Source organism: Balaenoptera musculus, chromosome 8 (genome assembly GCF_009873245.2).
Source record: "Balaenoptera musculus isolate JJ_BM4_2016_0621 chromosome 8, mBalMus1.pri.v3, whole genome shotgun sequence".
NCBI lineage: Eukaryota > Metazoa > Chordata > Mammalia > Artiodactyla > Balaenopteridae > Balaenoptera > Balaenoptera musculus.
Window position 1 is genome coordinate 39,787,590 of NC_045792.1, and position 23,519 is coordinate 39,811,108.

General features: G+C 40.7%; 1 protein-coding gene across 3 annotated transcripts in view; it reads right to left on the reverse strand.

Annotated features, from left to right (window-relative positions):
* Positions 1-23,519, reverse strand: part of FAT3 (FAT atypical cadherin 3) — a 563,032-nt gene that overhangs the window by 133,105 nt on the left and 406,408 nt on the right. For all 3 annotated transcript variants that reach the window (XM_036859223.1, XM_036859224.1, XM_036859222.1), the window contains exons 4-6: positions 18,332-18,646; positions 15,798-16,008; positions 6,710-6,849 (exon numbers count right to left, since the gene is read on the reverse strand). In XM_036859223.1, the coding sequence (XP_036715118.1) occupies positions 6,710-6,849; positions 15,798-16,008; positions 18,332-18,646 (666 nt within the window). The remainder of the gene's footprint in view (positions 1-6,709; positions 6,850-15,797; positions 16,009-18,331; positions 18,647-23,519) is intronic.

Here is a 23,519-nt window from a genome sequence, read left to right on the forward strand (position 1 = left end):
AGAATTCACCTGTGAAGCAATCTGGTCCCGGACTTTTGTTTGTTGGAAGATTTTTAATCACAGTTTCAATTTTATTACTTGTGATTGGTCTGTTCATATTTTCTATTTCTTCTTGGTTCAGTCTTGGAAGGTTATACCTTCCAAAGAATTTGTCCATTTCTTCCAGGTTGTCCATTTTATTGGCATAGGGTTGCTTGTAGTAGTCTCTTAGGATGCCTTGTATTTCTGCAGTGTCTGTTTTAACTTCTCCTTTTTCATTTCTAATTTTATTGATTTGAGTCCTCTCCCTCTTTTTCTTGATCAGTCTGGCTAATGGTTTATCAATTTTGTTTATCTTCTCAAAGAACCAGCTTTTAGTTTTATTGATCTTTGCTATTGTTTTCTTTGTTTCTATTTCAGTTATTTCCGCTCTGCTCTTTATGATTTCTTTCCTTCTGCTACCTTTGGGCTTTGTTTGTTCTTCTTTATCTAGTTCCTTTTGGTGTAAGGTTAGATTGTTTATTTGAGATTTTTCTTGTTTCTTGAGGTAGGCTTGTATAGCTATAAACTTCCCTCTTAGAACTGCTTTTGCTGCATCCCATAGGTTTTGGATCGTTGTGTTTTCATTATCATTTGTCTCTGGGTATTTTTTTATTTCCTCTTTGATTTTTTTCAGTGATCTCTTGGTTATTTAGTAACGTATTGTTTAGCCTCCATGTGTTTGTGTTTTTTACATGTAACTGATTTCTAATCTCATAGCGTTGTGGTCAGAAAAGATGCTTGGTATGATTTCAATTTTCTTAAATTTAATGAGGCTTGATTTGTGACCCAAGATATGATCTATCCTGGAGAATGTTCCATGCACACTTGAGAAGAAAGTGTAATCTTCTGTTTTTGGATGGAATGTCCTATAAATATCAATTAAATCTATCTGGTCTATTGTGTCATTTAAAGCTTGTGTTTCCTTATTAATTTTCTGTTTGGATGATCTGTCCATTGGTGTAAGTGAGGTGTTAAAGTCCCCCAGTATTATTGTGTTACTGTTGATTTCCTCTTTTATAGCTGTTAGCAGTTGCCTTATGTATTGAGGTGCTCCTATGTTGGGTGCATATATATTTATAATTGTTATATCTTCTTCTGGGATTGATTCCTTGATCATTATGTAGTGTCTTTCCTTGTCTGTTGTAACATTCTTTATTTTAAAGTCTATTTTATCTGATATGAGTATTGCTACTCCAGCTTTCTTTTGATTTCCATTTACATGGAATATCTTTTTCCATCCCCTCACTTTCAGTCTGAATGTGTCCCTAGGTCTGAAGTGGGTATCTTGTAGACAGCATATATATGGGTCCTGTTTTTGTATCCATTCAGCAAGCCTGTGTCTTTTGGTTGGAGCATTAATCCATTCACGTTTATGGTAATTATCGATATGTATGTTCCTATTACTATTTTCTTAGTTATTTTGGGTTTGTTTTTGTAGGTCCTTTTCTTCTTTTGTGTTTCTCACTTAGAGAAGTTCCTTTAGCATTTGTTGTAGAGCTGGCTTGGTGGTGTTGAATTCTCTTAGCTTTTGCTTGTCTGTAAAGCTTTTGATTTCTCCGTTGAATCTGAATGATATCTTTGCCAGGTAGAGTAATTTTGTTTGTAGGTTCTTCCCTTTCATCACTTTAAGTATATCATGCCACTCCCTTCTGGACTGTAGAGTTTCTGCTGAGAAATCAGCTGTTAACCTTATGGGAGTTCCCTTGTATATTATTTGTCATTTTTCCCTTGCTGCTTTCAATAATTTTTCTTTTTCTTTAATTTTTGCCAATTTGATTACTATGTGTCTCAGCATGTTTCTCCTTGGGTTTATCCTATATGGGACTCTCTGCACTTCCTGGACTTGGGTGGCTATTTCCTTTCCCATGTTAGGGAAGTTTTTGACTATAATCTCTATAATATTTTCTCTGGTCCTTTCTCTCTCTCTTCTCCTTCTGGGACCCCTATAATGCGAATGTTGTTGCGTTTAATGTTGTCCCAGAGGTCTCTTAGGCTGTCTTCATTTCTTTTCATTCTTTTTTCTGTATTCTGTTCCGCAGCAGTGAATTCCACCATTCTGTCTTCCAGGTCACGTATCCGTTCTTCTGCCTCAGTTATTCTGCTATTGATTCCTTCTAGTGTATTTTTCATTTCAGTTATTGTGTTGTTCATCTCTGTTTGTTTGTTCTTTAATTCTTCTAGATCTTTGTTTAACATTTCTTGCATCTTCTCTACCTTTGCCTCCATTCTTTTTCCGAGGTCCTGGATCATCCTCATTATCATTATTCTGAGTTCTTTTTCTGGAAGGTTTCCTATATCCACTTCATTTAGTTTCTTTTCTGGGGTTTTATCTTGTTCCTTCCTCTGGTACATAGCCCTCTGACTTTTCATCTTGTCTATCTTTCTGTGAATGTGGTTTTTGTTCCACAGGCTGCAGGATTGTAGTTCTTCTTGCTTCTGCTGTCTGCTCTCTGGTGGATGAGGTTATCTAAGAGGCTTGTGCAAGTTTCCTGATGGGTGGGACTGGTGGTGGGTAGAGCTGGCTGTTGCTTTGGTGGGCAGAGCTCAGTAAAACTTTAATCCACTTGTCTGCTGGTGGGTGGGGCTGGGTTCCCTCCCTGTTGGTTGTTTGGCCTGAGGCGACCCAACACTGGAGCCTACCTGGGCTCTTTGGTGGGCCTAATGGCAGACTCTGGGATGGCTCACGCCAAGGAGTACTTCCCAGAACTTCTGCTGCCAGTTTCCTTGTCCTCATGGTGAGACACAGCCACCTCCTGCCTCTGCAGAAGACCCTCCAGCAGTAGCAGGTAGGTCTGGTTCAGTCTCCTATGGGGTCACTGCTCCTTCCCCTGGGCCCTGATGTGCACACTACTTTGTGTGTGCCCTCCAAGAGTGGAGTCTCTTGTTCCCCCTGTCCTGTCGAAGTCGTGCAATCAAATCCCACTACCCTTCAAAGTCTGACTCTCTAGGAATTCCTCCTCCCGTTGCCGGACCCCCCAGATCGGGAAGCCTGACGTGGGGCTCAGAACCTTCACTCCAGTGGGTGGACTTCTGTGGTATAAGTGTTCTCCAGTTGGTGAGTCACCCACTCAGCAGTTATGGGATTTGATTTTATTGTGTTTGCGCCCCTCCTACCATCTCACTGTGGCTTCTCCTGTGTCTTTGGATGTGGGGTATCTTTTTTGGTGAGTTCCAGTGTCTTCCTGTCGATTATTGTTCAGCAGTTAGTTGTGATTCTGGTGTTCTTGCAAGAGGGAGTGAGAGCACGTCTTTTTACTCTGCCATTTTGAACCAATCTCCCTTGCTATTATTCTGTATATGTAAACTCATGTAATCCTCACAGCACCTCTAATGATGTAGGTACTGGTACCCCCATTTCATAGATGAAGGGACTATGGTGCAGAGAAATTGTGACCTGCACCGGTTGGAGGTGACTCAGTTAGTAAATAGCAGAGTTAGTATTAGGACATGGATTTATCCCTACAGAGCCCAGTTTGTCAAATACTATGCTATTTATATAAAGCACAATAATATCCTACATAAAATCAACAACTCTTTTATACTGAGGCTCTTGTCCAGGAGGTTTTTGTAAAGAGGATGCTTTGTTCTTGCATTTAGTACATATGCATCTTTATAACCTGAAGTCCACAGAACCTTTTTACATCCTGTACTCATGCTAGAGAATCCCAGAGAGGAAAAGGATGTTTATTCGTCACCAGATATTGTAGCTCTGAGGCACAAGAATTCTGGGAGAACAGGCCAAAACTGAACATGAAGGAAGGGTTTGCTGTAGACACAGAGGTCCCTGAGGCTGTGATTTATTTGACATTTGTGAAGTGAAATTCAACAGGTTGTTTACGGCTGATTTGAAGCCCATGTCATACCATGTTTTATGGTTCCAAATGAACAAAGTAGAGAAAAGTTCCCCAAAGTAAACTGAACAGGTGTTTTGGGGGCTACAGGACATTTCAGTTATATGGTGAAGAATCTCCATTTGATGGTAAATCATTAAGTTTCCTCAGGTCATGGGTTGGAGTGTGCTTTAGTGGTTTCTAAAAGAAACCTAGAATGCCTTTCCTTTCCCCAAATATCCTTTTTGTAAAAATGTCCTTGACACTGAGGGCTTTGACTAATTCAGAAATTGCTCCTGTCAGCGCTGCCAGAGGAGCCGTGGCAAATGTGAGCAGAGGCCTGGATTGGCAGAGGCTGGTGGGTCTTCAGGCTCAAATACAGCCAGATAGACAGAATATTGGTTTTCTGATGGTAATAATGATGGCACACAAATTTATGTTTTGGAAACTGTTAGTTCTCACTTCTTGAGAAGGTCATGGCCCTGGAGACACAGGGTAACTTGGAAGCTTTTGACAAGAAAATCTCTTGATATCCTAATTTATTAACCTATTGAGCTTGGGCTTGCCAAAGGGAACCTCCAAGTTCACCCCAATTCTCTAAATCCTGAACGGTTCTAGAGACAAGTCTAACTGTACACTAGTCTGAACTAAGATCAGCAAAGGCAGGATGTGAACAACGTGTACATTCAAAGTCTTGTAATACATGCTTCCATATTAATTTTTTTAAAGTGGGTGCACATCAGTTATCTGGGTTTAAAACTCTGAACCACTGTGACTTCAGGCATGTAGTACAGTTCCCTGCACATGGTATGAACTCAAGAAATATTTGTAGAAAAGATGCTGTTGAATGATTTATCATCTGGTCCTAATGAAATTCTGAAATAAAAGTTTCATAGATAATTTTTTTGGTTAACATTTATCAGTTGTGTGCTTTGGAGATCCAGCAAACCTGCCATTCAGACCCTATTGAAAATGTAATATCTACTATCCATTAATTCATTCTAAAATATTTAATATGTATCTATAACATTCTGGGCACAATGAATCACCATTTAATTCAACTGTTATGAAACGCTGGAGAAAAGTAAGTAATGAATAGGGTTTCATGCCTTTATTTGTATTTTATTCAAATACATCTTATGTTTCTAAGTGGTGCTAAAAAGTTGAAGTTGGATATGCTAAGACACGGCTAATTTTAAAAGTCTAATTTAAATTCCCATTTAAAGTGAATTAGCACTAAAGACTTAGCAATGCTACAAGTGGGTTGTTTTGTATTAGTCTTTAGATTGTGTGCTTCATGCAGGATCTCAATCCTGGGGTCCTTTCCAGGTATCTCTATCTTTTGAAGATACTCTGAAGCAGTCTGGATTTAGGTAGGGTGACCATACACTTTACTATCTCAACTGGGGCAACTTTGAGCGTGATAATTACACCAGTGCAATAAGTATAAATGGGATTCTCTCAGGCAAATAGGGTCGTATATTCATCCTAGGAAAGGACATGGGTTGAAAGATCGGGAGTTGATACACACCGGCTGCCTTATCAAGTGCATGTCACGTCCCCTTTCTGGGTTTCAGTTTATTTGAATGAAAAGTAAAACGGTTGTACTAAAACCAACGCTACTGTTTCCTTCAAACTCCGTCACTTTATGCTTACAAACAGCCTCAAAGGAAAGAGTCTCATCATGTTTTTGAAACAGCTTCAAACTGAGAGACAGCTGGACAGACAAACACATAAAACCCTCGTCCTCTCCCCTTTTAAAAACCACACTGTTACAAAAGCTTACATGATATTTTAAATAAATCAACACTTGCTTACTTTAGGGTTGGTAAACATTTCATCTTCAATACCTGAAGCATTGTGTTGAGAAGGATTCTGAGGTCACATCTGCGCTCAGCAGGAAAAAAACCAAAACAAACAAATAAACAAAGACCCCTGATCGATTAGTGATGGTTTCTGGGGCCACGGGAACAGAAGAGAGAGGCAGGGAGGGTGGGAAGGGTTAGGGGCTATGTGTGTGTGCCAGTCCTCTGCCATAACTGGCTTAAGGTCTCTGGTGCTAAAATATAAAACAAACAACAAAAATCTCATATGTAGGGTAAAACTGCTCCATATTGATATCTAACATTGTATTAGTCTCACCCAGAGATTTTTTCTCCTCTTCTTTGTTCTCAGCGTCCTTTCATGAACACTCAAGTAGCAGAGTAGAAGTGATGGTCCTCAACCCTGGCTGCATGTTAGAATCACATAGGAACTCTGGGGATGGGGCCCAAGCTTTATTGGTTTTAACACCCTCCACAACCAGGGGGTTTTACTGTGCAGCCAGGATGAAGAACCACTGGCACAGGGGCTGGAACGGGAGATGGGAGTCAGGACACCCATCTCTCTTGTTCTTTATTAAGGCTGTGTGACCTTGGATATATTACTTAGATTATCTTAGTTTGTAAAATGAATTTGGACTCAGGCATTCTCTAGCTTTAACTTTCTGTAACTAAAGCATGAGGAGGTGAAGAATATCATGGTGTGTTAACTCAGACACTGCAGATGTCCTTCTCTTTGTAAATTCAAGGAAAGCTGACTTTGTTGTCAAAAAGATAAATCTTACAGGAAATGATAGGGAAACAAATACACATCACTCTTCCATGCATGAGCAATCATAATTTCTGGAAAGAAGCAGCTAAGTTATGTAATATTGTGGATAGAATCCTTTGTCTAAGCTGTTCTTGCAAATGCTTTCTTTTAAACGCTAAAGATCCATGGACATAATTTACTACTTTCAACACATATTTTAATTGCTTGCACCTCTGACTTTAGCAGATTTCTCGGCATTCCCACGATTTAGTAATTTGACATCTTACCTGAGTGACAGCAATATTTGTCCCATCGGTGACTTCCACACTCATATTATAGATGGACCTCTGCTCTGCGTCCAAAGGTTTTGCAATGACAATGGTCCCAACGCCCTTCTCTGCATCAAAAGAGCTGTCAAAATTGCCCCCTGACGAGTTCACAAAAACAACATGAAATTAGCATATCCGAAAAGTTATTACACATATTGAAGCATACAGCTTTAAAGGGAGATCTTATATAGAAACGTTTTTTGACAGGCATCCCTATGGCTCAATTTTGTACATCTTAAATGGGACCCTTTTTGTTTTTTAACTTAACTCATATTTCAAAACACAGCCTCTACAATGCATAACAAATGTCACAAAAAAGAATGTATTGCAAAAATCCCCTCAGCACTAATGTTATAGCAGTGAAGCATAAACTGACCCCATAAAATATTTAGAAAGCTAAAGTCCCTTCAACCCCTTGTGGCTTCTGGGCTAGGAATTTGTAGATCCTCTGCTTTTCCAAAGTATTGATAGATTAAATTCTAGGTAAACAAACAGTCCAATTATTATTAACAAAAATGAGTAGACACTCTGAAATCCATTCCAGGATTGATGGTAAACATGTGGTTGGTAGAGTTCAGATTCCCTCAATTAGATGTCAGAAATAAAGTTATAAATACTAGAAAATAAGAAAAAGCAATAAAATTGAATTTCATATTAAAAATTCTCTCTCTGTAAGTTGGGATATTTATAGAAATATATTTTTGCCATCTTGACAGTGTGAATTATCTTTCTCCCCCCAAAATAGAAAGTTTATGGGAGATTTACAAAATGAAATCTGGAAAGAAGAAGATGAAAACATCAGCTATGGAACATCAAGTGATAAAATAATCAATAGAAAAGTTTATAAAACTTTACTTTTCTCCCCCTGGACTAGGTGTAATCCATAATCTGTGACTAATGTGCCTAAGACAGCATAGCCTTTGTCGAAATTACTGTAGGTGTTTCCATCTCTGTGAACCAAAGTGTAGTTTATGATCTTTTTCAAAATGAAAGATTTTTTTTTTAAGGGGAGAGAAGATATTGGTATAAGTGCTGGAACGATTTTAATTAAGTATCAGTATATGTTCACAAGCTCTATTTACTTTAGCCTGAAATTTCATCATGTCCACAAATTTTGTTCTTGGACAGTAATTTTATTTAACTACAGTACATAGGGCAATGCATTTACTGAATTTCATATTTTAGAAAAGAAATCTTGGCTTCTCTTTTTTGCATTTAATTTTGATGATCAGTCAACAATATTATATACAATTTCTATGATATTAGAATTAGAAATGGGCAGATGAGTTAAAGGAAAAGAGAATTTTACCTGACTTGCTAGAATCTGATGTATAATGACATGAAATAAATAATACAGTGTACTTAAAAAAAACCTGGTCATACATATGACCAGGTTTTTCAGATACTTATTGAGTGTAGCTGTCATATATACTTGAGATTATTTAATTGCTAGAGAGAACATAATTGCCCTTGACATTTAATTAAAGTTATGGAGATATGGGTATACCAGAGAATTGCTTGGAGATGATATATTTTTCAAAAATTTCATCTCAAAAACAGACTCATCTTCCACTTAATATCTTTAATTGATTTACTGAGAAATACTAAATGTTAACTCCAAAAAATGTCTTTTGAAGAACAGGATAAAGAGAAAGGGGAGGAAATCTAGGCTGAAAGGGAAGTAAGCCTTAGGTCACCATGCCTATTCCAAAGGGAATGTTTCATGTTGATAACCACATGAAATGAAATGTACGACTGATTCAAGTGTCTTGAATAACTGTCCTAATGAGCAAAGAAAAATCATTTGCTATCAAGTGGTATATTATGAAAAAAAAAAACTCTGCCATGGAAACTTTCAAAGAAAAGACATAAAATTGCCTCAGACTGTGTAGAAGGAAAGATGGGAAAGCAACTTCTCAAGCCATTTCTAGTGGGTATTAAATCATATTTTAAATCACATTTAAAATCATCTTTAGAATGTCTTCCTAACCAAGATTTTTACTTTCTTAAATTTGAGTACTATGATTTTTGGCGGGGGTGGGGTGGGGTGGAGGATGGTCAATTATTTTGGAAGGTGAAAATTTGTAGGTCAAAGTAAAATAGAAACTACACGAACTATAAGCCTTTGATTTAGCTTCAGTTTAAAGACAAATAAAAATGAAATTTAGAGAACATACAAGCAAAGATTTCCAGTTTCAGTTACTGTTTCAATGGGGCAATTCTATTTCCTCTCCCTCATTGCCCTAGGCTCACATTTTCCTCGGGGCCCTCCCTATACAGAAATATATCAGCGTTTCATGTGCTTAGTGGCATAAAATTTACATATTTTACATATGGCATATAGATTGTGCACTTTCTTATTAGTCATTTTTTGTATCAAAAAACATTTTTGGCTACTTTTATGGTGTTTTTTTAAATTTTTATTTTATTTTGGAGTATAGTTGATTAACAATGTTGTGTTAGTTTCAGGTGTATAGCAAAGTGATTCAGTTATACATATACATGTATCTATTCTTTTTCAAATTCTTATCCCATTTAGGTTATTAGAGAATACTGGGCAGAGCACAGGGAACTCTCCTCAATATGGTAGTGATTTTTTACAGTTTTCTCTCCTCCTGCATGTGTGTTTATGTGTGTGTGTGTGTGTACCTCTCCCATTCACCTTTATTGTTTCAAATACTCTAGACCAGAAAAGTTGAAAGGAGCAGGGGAGATAGACAAAGAGAAAGCAGATCAAGGTGAGCTTGACAAAGAAAGCCTGTGAGTGTCTTTCCATCCATCAGTAAGGCTAGCAGCTTCTGATACTCACTTCTAGGGCTTTAGCTCTTAGTTAAACCCAGATTTCATGTAAAACCAGGTTCCCCAAATCTTCCCTGAGTTTTAACATGAATTTCTGACAAGGGATACAGAATCTAGACCAGCAGTTCACCATCAATCCTCCCGCAATTTCATAACCTACCACTTAAGCCTCCCATTTCATGAACGACTCCGTCTCTCTCCCCCAGGCCTCATTTCTCAGGCTCCCTTTTAGCCTGAAAGGTGATTTCATTTTGTAGGAACCCATGTCCAATTCATCTGGGGTGAGAATATTAAATGGAAGGAGTCTGCTTTCACTAGCAGCATTCTGTTTAAAGAAGATGTGCTTCCTCAGAGCCAGTAACAACATGCAAAGCCAGAATGTGCTGGGGCAGCAGCGCTGGGCTAAACAAAGGGTGGGGAGGAGGGAGGACACTGCCGAGCTGGTCTGATTTCAACAAAGTGGGGAATTAAGAGAAGTCACAGCCTGAGCGTTGCTGCAGGGGTGTGAGGCAGAGATGGTTAAAAGCGAGGTTGTGAACAGCCCACATAACAGAGAATTCACGTCAGGGACATTTCTCTTTGACCATTTTCGGTCAAGACGGGTGTTAAGGAGTAAACAAAGAGCACGAGAGGCGTGTTGGATTTCTATTGGATTCTAAAGTTAAACATTGCAAGTCGGAGTGTCCCAGAAAGCTTTAAAAATGGGACAGGAATGAAAATACTTTGAGCCAGCAGCTACTGCTGGAATGTACCAGGCAGCAGGGTGTTGGGCCATGATTTAGTTAAGCTTTTCTTTAAAGAATCACCATCTCTCCATAATGAGATCCAATGCTGACTATCTCACAGCTTTCCCTCTAGAGAAGCTTCTGGGCCCCTCCCCTAGCTATGATTCCAATCCACTCTACGTGCGATGGTAAAAATACCAACCAAAATCTAGTAGTCACCAAGGGAGACGAGCTATGGGAGAAGCTTCCAAAACACTGAGCCGCTGCATCTCAATGAATTAAGGGAGTTGTTCGCAAGCTGCTCATTCAAGTTCAGCATGTACACCTAACTTAAGGAAAAATGCTAAACACCATTTCTAAGGTTTGATCATGAATAATTTTCTGCCTTGGAATGAAGCAAGCACAGTACGGGGCTAAAACGGATATTTACACGGAAGGCAGGAGATGCAGGTTGGAGGTGGGAAACAGTGGTAGGAAGGAAAATCCTGTCTAGAATCTGGTTTAAAATTCATTTTCTTACAAATGATAATAGCCGAAGCTGTTTTAGGCTTTTTATTATTTTCCTAAAGTCTCTTCAGGTGTGTTCCTATGGACCACATTGTTGCTATGGAGAAAAGAGAGGCATGTTTGGGATCCAATTAGAAGAAATGATGTCAACTGATGACTCTGAGCAAGCGTCATCCTGATGGAGGAAGAGCTGTATTAAAAATGGGACACAGGCTTCCCTGGTGGCGCAGCGGTTGCGAATCTGCCTGCTAATGCAGGGGACACGGGTTCGAGCCCTGGTCTGGGAAGATCCCACATGCCACGGAGCAACTAGGCCCGTGAGCCACAACTACTGAGCCTGTGCGTCTGGAGCCTGTGCTCCGCAACAAGAGAGGCCGCGATAGTGAGAGGCCTGCGCACTGCGATGAAGAGTGGCCCCCGCTTGCCGCAACTAGAGAAAGCCCTAGCACAGAAATGAAGAACCAACATAACAATCAATCAATCAATCAATAAATCTTTAAAAAAAAAAAATGGGACACAGACATAGCTTCTCTTGGGAGGGGTGGGGGAGAGTTTTGCGATAAAGAAATCTGGCCATGAGGTTAGAGAAGACCCAGAGAGATGAAGTGCTAGTCAGGGTGCCATCAAAGACTTTAACTTGCCTATTTGACGGAACCCTATTAAGAGATGACTCCATTAGGGATAAGGTTCTAGAAGGACAGGTATAAGCTTATGAGACAGAAGCAGTCAAGAACCCAAACTCTGCAGGAACCTATGACAAACTAAGGGCCCAGGCAGTCCTTCTGTATCCACAACACAGAAATGTATTTCTGCTAGAGCTGGACCCATGTGTTACCTTGTACCATCAGAGGATTATTTTCAAAGAACAGCCTTTCTGTTCTCTACATATTGGGTGAGGCAAATAAACAGAGACATTGTAAGTGCTTACTGTCTACAAGGAAAACAGTTTTTCTAGTCTAAGTCAGGGGAAAAGCTAGAAAAGTGGGTGGTAGCATCCCCCAGCAAACTGGAGGTAAAGAGGAATTGTTTGAAGTGTGTAATAACGGTGATCTTTACAATACAAATATTTGCCCGTGGGATAAGGATACAGGGACCAGATTGCATGCACATTAGAGAGTATGTAAATCAAGATGCTGCTGAGTTGAAATCATAGTTTCCTGAGAAGTGTGAAGATATGTGATAAAGCCACAAAGGATTGTGAGTTAGTTTTGCTCCCTTCATTTTCTTTCCCTTTTAACACAGGGAAGGAACATGCTGTGCATTGGGCTGTTTAACCACAGAACAGCTGAACTTTATAATGTTTCCTTTTAATTATAGCTTTCTTAACTCGGTTACAAGTGGGCTTCTGTTTCTGGAAGCTGAGGAGAGTCCAGCTCCGTAACATTGTAAGCAGTGGTCTCTTTGGAGGCACAAGAAAGTATCTGGCAGGTCCTTGTTGGCGGGGTCCGGACTTGGGAACGAAATCTTGCTCTTGACATGGTTTTTGTGAATTCATATCACGGTGGGAGGAAAAGAAATGCAGTTAAACAAGATTCGGGCAGGTTTCGAAATATGGAAATGAGGAGACAATACTCTCAGGGGAAAAGGCACGCTGGAACACTAGTTCTGCTGATTTAATGAGAATTCATTAGTTATAGCATTTGTAAGCTGTAACTGTTAGGCCGGGAGGTGGTATTGTCTGTAACCGTTAAGTGTCTGTATAGGTGTCTATCCAGCTATAGTACACTGCTATGTTTCTTAAGTACTGAGAAGCACTTTCCCTCTCTCTCCTCTATGTTAGCCTGGCCAGGGAAGATGTTTAGGTAAGGAGGAAGGGAAGGGACAGAGGAGAGTTTCAGTGGCCAAGGATAAACAAGCAAGAAAGCTTGAAAGTAAGAATGAAACATCTGAATATGATAAAGGAAACAACAGGTTTTTAGAGAAGGGGAAAGGTGTTGTCAGCAGGTTGGAAAAAATATGACTCTCTGAGATCAGAAAGGATTTTCAGAAGGGGGATTTGGTGGAAGGAGGACCATATCCATTCTGAGTGCAGCCAGCACCTGGGGAGAAGTTTGTAGTTTTGCCGTGAAATAAACAGTTGACATTTCAATATGTTGGCTGGATGCGGGGATGGAAATAAAATCATGTTCTGTTTGAGCATCTGGTCCAGTAAGTTCAACTTGCAGGAGGAGCTTGACTAGATGTTACGAGATATACAGTGAAATCTGAGATGGAAGTATCTAGACTAGAGGAACAACCCGGTAGGTCTTCATTAAGAGAAGCACTTGTGTACTAAAACTGAGAGGATTCTATAAAAAGAGTATAGATTTAGGAATAAAGATGGAGAAACATAAAAACGGATGCCATGTCTTTCATCATGGTTCCTGGATACGGATTTGAAGCAGCCTAAAGGGACTTCCTTCCAGTGAGGACTCTCATCTGTCAACTGACCGTCTCTTCTTGGACCAGTCCTCGTTTGGTCAAAGGTGCTGTGTTGCTCAGGCTGGGAATACAGTGGAAGGTCACACTGACTCCGCATGGGTCTCAGGAGGCATCAGTAGTGTTAACACATGGGCTGCCTGCGGCATCTCCATCGGTCACCATTGTTTATTCCACTCCCCGTGGATGGACATCAAAAGAAGCATTGGCAGGAGGAAGGAATCAGGAGGCAAAGACCTTGACCTTAAGGGTTAACACTGAAGCTAGGATAAACACAAATGAAAATGTACACTAGCACTAATAATGCTGGCATGGAATTCGTGCAAGTAAGGTTACATAGAGCACCACTAGGCATGCTTACCTATACACACCATACACACACATGCAGGGACGCTGAGGAATTGCAAAAGTGACTGGATAACTGGGGTCAGGTGGTTGGTCAGACTGAGCATCAGCGAAAGCTGTGCTTGCAAGATTTCTGACAAGAAGTGCAAGCGAGGGCATCCTGGGGTGGGTGGGATGTGCTGCACGTCAGGAGGTTGCATGCATGCATCACACAAGGGAGAGAAGCGGTGCTGTCAGGCTGTAGAGGTGCTTGCAAACTGGAGCGTCACGGGAGGAGGGAGATGAACTGGTGGCTGATGGCAGAGGGCAACTCCTCTCACATCTCGGGACAGCACGGCAGGAGCCCTGCAGCCTGCTGGCTTTCCACTGTACTCTTCCTCGAGTTATTTAAAAGAAGTCATGATTGCACCGGGGACACATTGAGACTGAGATGCATCTTCTGTGACTGACTGAGAGTGGTTCTGAAGAAATCACCAAAGGTGACAGCACAGACAACCAGGCCACGCATAGGTGTGACCCTCTGTTTCACCAAGAAAGAAGACACTGCATTGGATAATAACTTAATGACCTGAAAATGACTGCGAAGATACAGAAGCAGAGACATCTTTCATGAATCAGAAGAGGTTCCATTTCAAATGCGTTAAGTGGAAATGAAGACGGAGTTGAAAGCTTGGAAACGAGGATGGTCATGTACAGGGATGGTATGATTAATGCCCATTAAGTAAAACACAGACGTTCTACTGGCATTCCATAAAATGAAATAGGTAGAAAACAAGCCCTTTCTTTTGGGGAGTTCAGAGGACCCTCTACTGAAGTTTGATTGGGGGCCATGGGGCATTCTTTTTCTGTGCTTCATTGAAACAGATGTGGAATGTTCTAAATGCTTTCCCCAGACCCAGCCATTCCTGGGAAGAGAGGCAGGTTTCCTACCCATACTATCCAAGCAGTGACATGTGGAAGGAAATGATTCCCCCAGACCAGCTCTCTAGATTCGCTGCCTTCCACGGAGAACTGTGGGAAGTCAGCTCCAGCTCGACCCAGTGTCAGATCCAGGGCTGGCGCACACTCTCTCCCCTCGTTTTGTTTCCTGGCCCTCAGCACTTATTTCCTCTCCACTGCCTCTCACCGCCTGGTTGTGGAGGGCAGTGGTGCTGTTTTGCCCTCTCTTTTTGTAGCCTGGCGTGCTTGCTTGCTTTCTTTCAAGGAATTTAAAGGTTGGCTTCCAAGGTCTATCCTGCCTGCATCCATCTGCTGTCTGTATTCGGCTCTCACGGGAAGCTCTCCCTGGCTATATATCTAGGCTGCATTTCCTGCCCTTCCTATTGTGGACAACAGTCAGGGACTCTCCTGGTGGGGCTTTCTGGTCTACGAATGGCACTCCTGCTGCAAAACCGAGGGGGTGGGATCTATTTGAATTTACTTTTCAATTGGAAAAGGCCCAGTTAAACCAACCTACAAAAAGATCAAAACAAAACAACAAAAAGCCCACATACCTCAAAAGCAAAGAAAAAAAATTTTTTAAAGAAATCAGAACAACCCCCCACCCCTGCCCCAAACCCAAACCCATCAAACCTCAAACAAAGGAGTCACTGGATACGAGTGAGTAATGCAATAGCTGTTAGAGGCATGTATGAAATTTGTGGGCTGCACTTCAGCCTGTCACAGGTAGTTATGAAAGATGTAATTTAATTTGCTTAAAAAAAAAAAAAACCCGTAAAAGGCAGATTGGATAGCTGTATTTTAGCAAATGTGTTTGCACTAAGGGTACCTTCTGTTGAACAGTTCTGCCCACAAGCTGTCTGTAGAATATAGAACATCTCTCGAGCATGCTTGCCACCTTGAAGCAGGGCAGTCGGGAGCAGAAAAAAAAAAAAAAAGAACAGAATGCAGAAAAAGGTGAAGAAAAAGAGAGAAATGAAGGACAGCAAGTCCAGTACCATCAATACATTTAGAAATGAGATTAGCCAAGTGTGACAATAGAATTTAAATGACACACAGAAAGACATTAAGATTGCAGTAAATAACGTACTATGGAAAATCCAGCCAGAGAGCACTTTCTGTTCAGCTTAGCTACAGAGTCAGAATGAAAGCACAGGTCAATTATTCATTTTACTGGCTCTTTTGCATTCCAGCACTATACATCTTTTAATCTTAGCGCTAATCGCTGTGTTTTTTGTTTGTTTGTTTTGTTAGTTGCTCTGAACAGTCAATGATTACATTGCCCAGTACTGCTCTGGAGGACTCGAACTTACCAACGATGTCAAACCACAGAGGGGTGTTAGCTGGCTGCACAGACACCACCCCTACAATCTCGGTGACTCTATCGCTTTCCATGACTGTAAAGTTATAAAATGGCTCATCGAAGGTCAACGGTACAGGTGAAGGAGGTGGTTTCTTAATCCATTCAATGTGGAGGCGGGCCGTGGAGGACTTCTGAGGGCGCCCATTGTCCACTGCCTTTATCTACTCACACACGGAGAGAACAGAAAGCTGTCTTAGAGCCCGGATCCTGGTGGAAGTCTCGATCTGTCACTCATATGTTGTTGGGCTGAGAGTCCATCCTCATCACAGGGTCAGCAAGGGGAAGGAGACAGTGGAGATCTGGAGAGAATGGGCTCAGGAATTGGGGAAAACAACTTGGTCACGTGGGGGGCCCACACCACATTTGCCAGAAGGTGATTTGAATCACTGCCAACCTTGCAGATGTGGAAAACTTGAAAAATCTATGGTGCACTTATAAATTTTAGTGTTTTATGGACACGAATGATAGTTACATGAGTAGCAACAGCTAATTTGATTTCTTATACCTCTGGTGGTAGTGTTGGAAAGGGAACAAAGTGCATCACATAGACACATAGAATTGTCACATAGGATTCCAGGAGGATAATGGGAGGGGGTGTGGGAAAGGCATCAGCTTTGCAAAATTCGTCTCAGAGGCCCTTCAGTTACGCTCTGAAGGGGTGAAAGGGACCTCTCTTGGTGGAAACATGGGCTCCTCGAGCCAGTGGGGTAAGGAAGAGGGTGTTAATGACTCTTCTTTATGGTCTAAGGACTGAGAAAAGCATGTTTCCTTGCCCAGATATGCAGGGTTAACAGCTGTGGTGTCCTGGATTTAAATGTGTGTGTTGGGGGTGGGGGGGAATGCAGTTAAGTCCAACAAGCAGACATCAATGACAGAAATTTAAAAATCAAAATAAAAAACGGATTTAAAAATATTACATCAATAAAAATATTTTTAGGTGCATCGCTAATAGTTATAGCCTTTAAAAACAGTGACAACTCATAGCTCCCTAATGCTATGTTCATGGATGATCACTCTGCCCCAGCAAATTCCTGTGAGATGAAGGATGCTTGAAGGTAGATGTCTTAGGTAGGGTTTCCTAGGAGCAGAGTCTGAGATAGGGATTTGCGTACAAATGGTTTCAGGAGGAAGTGTTCCCAGGAGAAAGGGAGTGAAGAAAGCAGGATGGACACGGGATGATGCTAAGCAAGGGTGTGGTCTCAGCTGAAGTCTAACCTCAGCCTGATCCCAAAGGAAGCTCTGAATAATTGTATCAAAGTGTTGGATCCAGCTGCAGGCAAAGAGGTTGGACTTTTATATCTGGTGTCAGTTAGTAGTTACTGGCTGTGGGCTGCTGGGCTGGGGTAGGAGTGTGGAACCTCTTGGGCCAAAAAGTTCAGCCAAGGATGACTCTCTGGAGAAGGGGGCAGCTGTGAGCCCTTAGCAGCCAACACTCACGACAGTTGGGGGATGTCTGCACCAGCCTGATAAAGGGGATCTGGACAGGGTACCAACAGTATCCACTGCAATCCTCCCGGTCCTCAAAGATTCCCATTGGCAAATCTCACACAACTGCAACAGCACATATTACTTGAGAGCTGCTAATGGTAGAAAAAGGGCTATTTTTTATTATTATTATTATTATTTTCTTTTCTCTGCCCACTCTTCTGGATACATTACTGAGCAGGGAAAGGAATCCAAGTCCAGACCATAAGAGTACAAAGATAAATAAACGCACTCAGACTATCCTTTAAAATAATAAAGGATTGCCCATACACAGTGGAGAAGGCTGAAGACTAAGAGAAGGATGGCAGATGGTGCTGCTAACTCTTGACAGCTGTTGAGACCCTGGGAAGTGCCCATCACCTGTGAGGCTGAGCAGTCCCCCTTCGGGCTTAGGCATTAAAAATCTAAAGTGGTTGGGGGTGGGGAGTGCAGGCTGGCACCTTAGATATGGGAGTTTAAGCCTCTATTTGAGATGGTGCCCATGTTTGTTTTTATTTTTAATTTTCTAACAATGAAAAATTTAGTCATTTTTTACTTAAGTTTTTTCGCTTTTTACAGAATGAGCCTAGCTACGATTTGTGTCTCACAATTTATACAGCTAAATTCATGTTCTATCCCATTGTCAACAATTACAAGAGTTGTTTTCTTTGGGATATTTTCAGGACATAATGAGTGGTGGGAAGGTTATGTCACTCTGCTATTCATTCCCCTCCCCTCAGTTTACATCTATGTTCAGTACCTTGAAATGATCTGGGGCCACAGGAAGTGTAATTGAGTAAATGTTGGAGCAGGCTGTGTACTGGGAATGGGGAGTTTGGCTGATAGGACAGAACCAAAGGAAATGGTCTCATTAAGAATAACACTGAAACAGAAAGTAGCCTTCCACTGTTGTGTGGCTGCACTTTTTACCCCAGAGATTTTTTGCTTAAAAAATATACATGACTAAGAAAATAACTTCCTCCCCCGCATTAATGTTATTGAGGTTCATAAAAATCTTACCGTTAGAATGTCATAACTCCCTGCTGTAAATTGCTTTCTGGAAGAAACCATGCCAGTTTTAGGGTCAATGAAGAACTTTCCATCATCATTCCCATCCACGATACTGTAGGAAATCTCTGCGTTGGGGCCCTCATCTCTATCAAATGCAAAAGCCCTATAAATGGGTTCTCCCCTCTTCTTCCGGTCACGTTCTGGCAGCTTGATCTGGTAGACCTTCTCTGGGAACTGGGGCTTGTTGTCATTTTCATCCAAAACCTGAACCACCACCCAAATGGTTGACTGTTTTGGAGAGAAACCACCGTCTGTCACAGTCACCTGAGTTTTGAAAGAAAGCATTTTACAATTAGTAAAGAGAAAACCTTTTTTCGCCACTCTTTCCCCTGCCACCCCATGAAAGGTCTATTCTGTGCCTTAGCATCTCAACTTCTCTTATTCCTGTAGTTCATGTCAAATGCATAACTCTTCATAGTTCATCCATAAAAGCAGGGAAGGTCTTAAATCCAGTAATGGAAATCATTGCTGAAAGGGTAGGAAGGAGGCAAGGCTCTTATTGTGGTATGGAGTGGAGAAGGAGAAGAAATAGGATTGACTTTACGAAATGTGTCAGGTTATATAGCTGTAGTAGACCTAAAATATGCTCCCCTCAACAGACACAAAAAACAATATAACCTTTATTATGTGTTAACCCATGGATATTTCATCTAATTCCTGGGAACTGCTGTCAGCATCCAAATTCTTTCAGTATTCATGTTCCTTTCCTTCTTTTCCATCTTCCTGTAAAATTTGTGATTTTTACATTGTCACCGAACCAAAGGAAAACTCTGATGTATACTTCACAATTTTGATAGCTGGTTGTAAACACCTTTGACAGTTAAAATATGTTTTTAACAGTCACAAAATAATTTTTTTCCTCTTTGGGAAGTGGAGGGGGATGGCCAACCCCTTTCCATATCTGAGATGCTATTCTTATGCATGTCTGTGAAAATTGAGAGAAGAGAGAAAAGAAGAATATGTAGATAAGGAATTTGCATGTCAGATGTAAAATGTCTTTGAGTCTTAGTGTGAATAATCTTCTTCTTGGTCATAGTGATGATAATTATTATCATATTAATAGTTAATATGCAGATGGTGCCATATAAGCACTCTTCCATGTATTACCTCATTCATTTTCCAAAAAAACTCTCCTCAGTAAGTGGAGCAGGTTTGTTTATTTGCATTTTGCAGATGAGAAAACATAGGCTTGAGGTCTCATTGTTATTAAGCCTAAAGTCAGGTATTGAACTTTTGGCAATTCTTGATATTGTGTTCAACCACAAAACCTAGAGGAACCTCTACTCGATCTTTAAATCATTACCTTGAATAAGACACCTTATTACCTCAAAATACATATTTGGAGGCTGGAAGGAACATAAAGATGCACTCAGCATCAACAGGAGAAAAACAACAGTAAATTACAGCCCCTGGTCATCCAGTTTTCCACCTAATGAAGCAACCTGACAGGAAAAATGAGGGGAAAAAAGGCCCAAAATGTGGAAAAACAAATTTATGACTTTTTGCAAAATGGAACTGCAATCTAGTTAGGTTTCTCTTACAAGCGGCTTAGGAGGATGGATTTAATAGACTTCAGATAAATTTTCGTAGGAGTTCTTGCTTTCTTTGAAAAAATCCATCACCCTGATACCAAAACCAGACAAAGATACTACAAAAAAATAAACTTACAGACCAATCTCACTGATGAATATAGATGCAAAAATGCTCAACAAAATACTAGCAAACAGAATCAAACAACACATTAAAGGATCATACACCATGATCAAGTGGGATTTATCCCAGGGATGCAAGGATTCTTCAATATACGCAAATCAATCAATGTGATACACCATATTAACAAATTGAAGAATAAAAACCATATGATCATCTCAATAGATGCAGAAAAAGCTTTGACAAAATTCAACACCCATTTATGATAAAAACTCTCCAGAAAGTGGGTATAAAGGGAACCTACCTCAACATAATAAAGGCCATATATGACAAACTCACAGCAAACATCATTCTCAATGGTGAAAAACTGAAAGCATTTCCTCTAAGATCAGGAACAAGAGAAGGGTGTCCACTCTCGCCACTATTATTCAACAGTTTTGGAAATCCTAGCCATGGCAATCAGAGAAGAAAAAGAAATAAAAGGAACACAAAGTGGAAAAGAAGAAGTAAAACTGTCACTGTTTGCAGACGACGTGACACTATACATACAGAATCCTAAAGATGCCACCAGAAAACTACTAGAGCTAATCAATGAATTTGGTAAAGCCACAGGATACAAAATTAATGCACAGAAATCTCTTGCATTCCTATACACTAATGACGAAAGATCAGAAAAAGAAATTAAGGAAACAATCCCATTCACCACTGCAACAAAAAAGAATAAAATACCTAGGAATAAACCTACCTAAGGAGGTAAAAGACCTGTACTCAGAAAACTATAAGACACTGATAAAAGAAATCAAAGATGACACAAACAGATGGAGAGATATACCGTGTTCTTGGATTGGAAGAATCAATATTGTGAAAATGAGTATACTACCCAAAGCAATCTACAGATTCAGTGCAATCCCTATCAAATTACCAATGGCATTTTTTACAGAATTAGAACAAAAAGTCTTAAAATTTGTATGGAGACACAAAAGACCCTGAATAGCCAAAGCAATCTTGAGGGAAAAGAAACAGAGCTGGAGGAATCAGACTCCCTGACTTCACACTATACTACAAAGCTACAGTAATCAAGACAATATGGTACTGGCACAAAAAACAGAAATATAGATCAATGGAACAGGATAGAAAGCTCAGAGATAAACCCACACACCTATGGTCAACTAATCTATGAGAAAGGAGGCAAGGATACACAGTGGAGAGAAGACAGTCTCTTCAATAAGCAGTGCTGGGAAAACTGGACAGCTACATGTAAAAGAATGAAATTAGAACACTCCCTAACACCATACACAAAAATAAACTCAAAATGGATTAAAGACCTAAATGTAAGGCCAGGCACTATAAAACTCTTAGAGGAAAACATAGGAAGAACATGCTTTGACATAAATCACAGCCAAGATCTTTTTTGACCCACCTCCTATAGTAATGGAAATAAAAACAAAAATAAACAAATGGGACCTAATGAAACTTAAAAGCTTTTGCACAGCAAAGGAAACTATAAACGAGATGTAAAGACAACCTTCAGAATGGGAGAAAATATTTGTAAACAAATCAACGGACAAAGGATTAATCTCCAAAATATATAAAAAGCTCATTCAGCTCAATATTAAAAAACAAACAACCCAATCCAAAAATGGGCAGAAGACCTAAATAGACATTTCTCCAAAGAAGACATACAGATGGCCAAGAGGCACATGTAAAGCTGCTCAACATCACTAATCATTAGAGAAATGCAAATCCAAACTACAATGAGCTATCATCTCACATGGGTTAGAATGGGCATCATCAGAAAATCTACAAACAGCAAATGCTGGAGAGGGTGTGGAGAAAACAGAACCCTCTTGCACTGTTGGTGGGAATGTAAATTAATACAGCCACTATGGAGAACAGTATGGAGGTTCCTTAAAAAACTAAAAATAGAATTACCATATGACCCAGCAATCCCACTACTGGGCATATACCAAGAGAAAACCATAATTCAAAAAGACACATGCACCCCAGTGTTCATTGCAGCACTATTTACAATAGCCAGGTCATGGAAGCAACCTAGGTGTCCATTGACAGACAAATGGATAAAGAAGATGTGGTACATAAATAGAATGGAATATTACTCAACCATAAAAAGGAACGAAATTGGGTCATTTGTAGAGACATGGATGGATCTAGAGACTGTCATACAGAGTGAAGTAAATCAGAAAGAGAAAAACAAATATCATATATTAACACATATATGTGGAATCTAGAAAAATGGTACAGATGAACCGGTTTGCAGGGCAGAAATAGAGACACAGATGTAGAGAACAAATGCGTGGACACCAAGGGGGGAAAGTGTGTGTGTGGGGGGGGATGAATTGGGAGATTGGGATTGACATATGTACACTAATACGTATGAAATAGAAAACTAATAAGAACCTTCTGTGTAAAAAAAAGAAAAATCCATCCAGTTTCCTTCCAAGGTTATTTTCCCAATTGGTTTGTTATGTTTTACAAAAGAAACACGTCAGGCCATTAGGTGCCAAGGCTGGATTTTGACTCTTGAGCTAATTCCTGGACACGGTAAGTTCTGGAGAGGCATGTCTTACTGCTGCTGCTGAACTAAAATGTTATACTCCCAGGTGAGCTGTGTTGACCAAAACATGTTGATTTCTTGGCTGCCCAACTCCTCTGCCCCTCTTTACTGCTTCAACGGCCCCTTTTCCAAATCCAGACAACTCTCGCTGTCTTTACCGTGCACAAAATCACCTCCTCATTGCTTGTCAACAAACTCCCTGCAGTGGGTTCCGATGTGGAGCTCTGGGGCTGCCTCGGGGCCAGGTGGCTGCCAAGGAACAGACAGCCCCTCCTGGCTGCGGTTCACTGATCACTTGAGGATCCTGCTGCTGTAAAGATGTTTCATTTAGGAGTTGACCTGGATTTAAAAACCCAGGTCCTCGAGGTATCTGCTTATAGGCAGGGAAGGGCGGCAGCTGCACAGGCTCATGAAGCAGCCTCCACGCGCGCCATGGGAAGCAGGCACACCTACATCACCGCCTCACCCTGGGTACCAGCTCTCATGCTCCCTCAGGCCACGCGGGCATCCTTCAGGTGCTCCAACACGGTGTCTTCCATCTCAGGGCATTTGCACATGCCGTCCTCTCCCCCTCCCTTCACCGGATCTTGCCTACTCATCCTTTGGATCTAGCTGAAATGCCATTTCCTCAGAGACGCCTCCTTGACCTCACAGACCAAGGGCCGGCCCCCCACTCTCTCCGCCTCCTGAATTATGTACTCTTAATTCACCCTATAGTTTTCTTTTGCAACACTTACGGTTGTGGAAATGAAGTAAATACATGGTTCTCCGCCAAGCTGATAGGCTGCATAAGGGCAAAAACAGATTGTGCCTTTTTGTTCACTGCTCTCACCTTTGTGTCAAGCCATGCTCCGTGGGTACTTATTTAATAAATTAGACTCTAACTCAGGTCTTATTTGGACAAGATCTTTA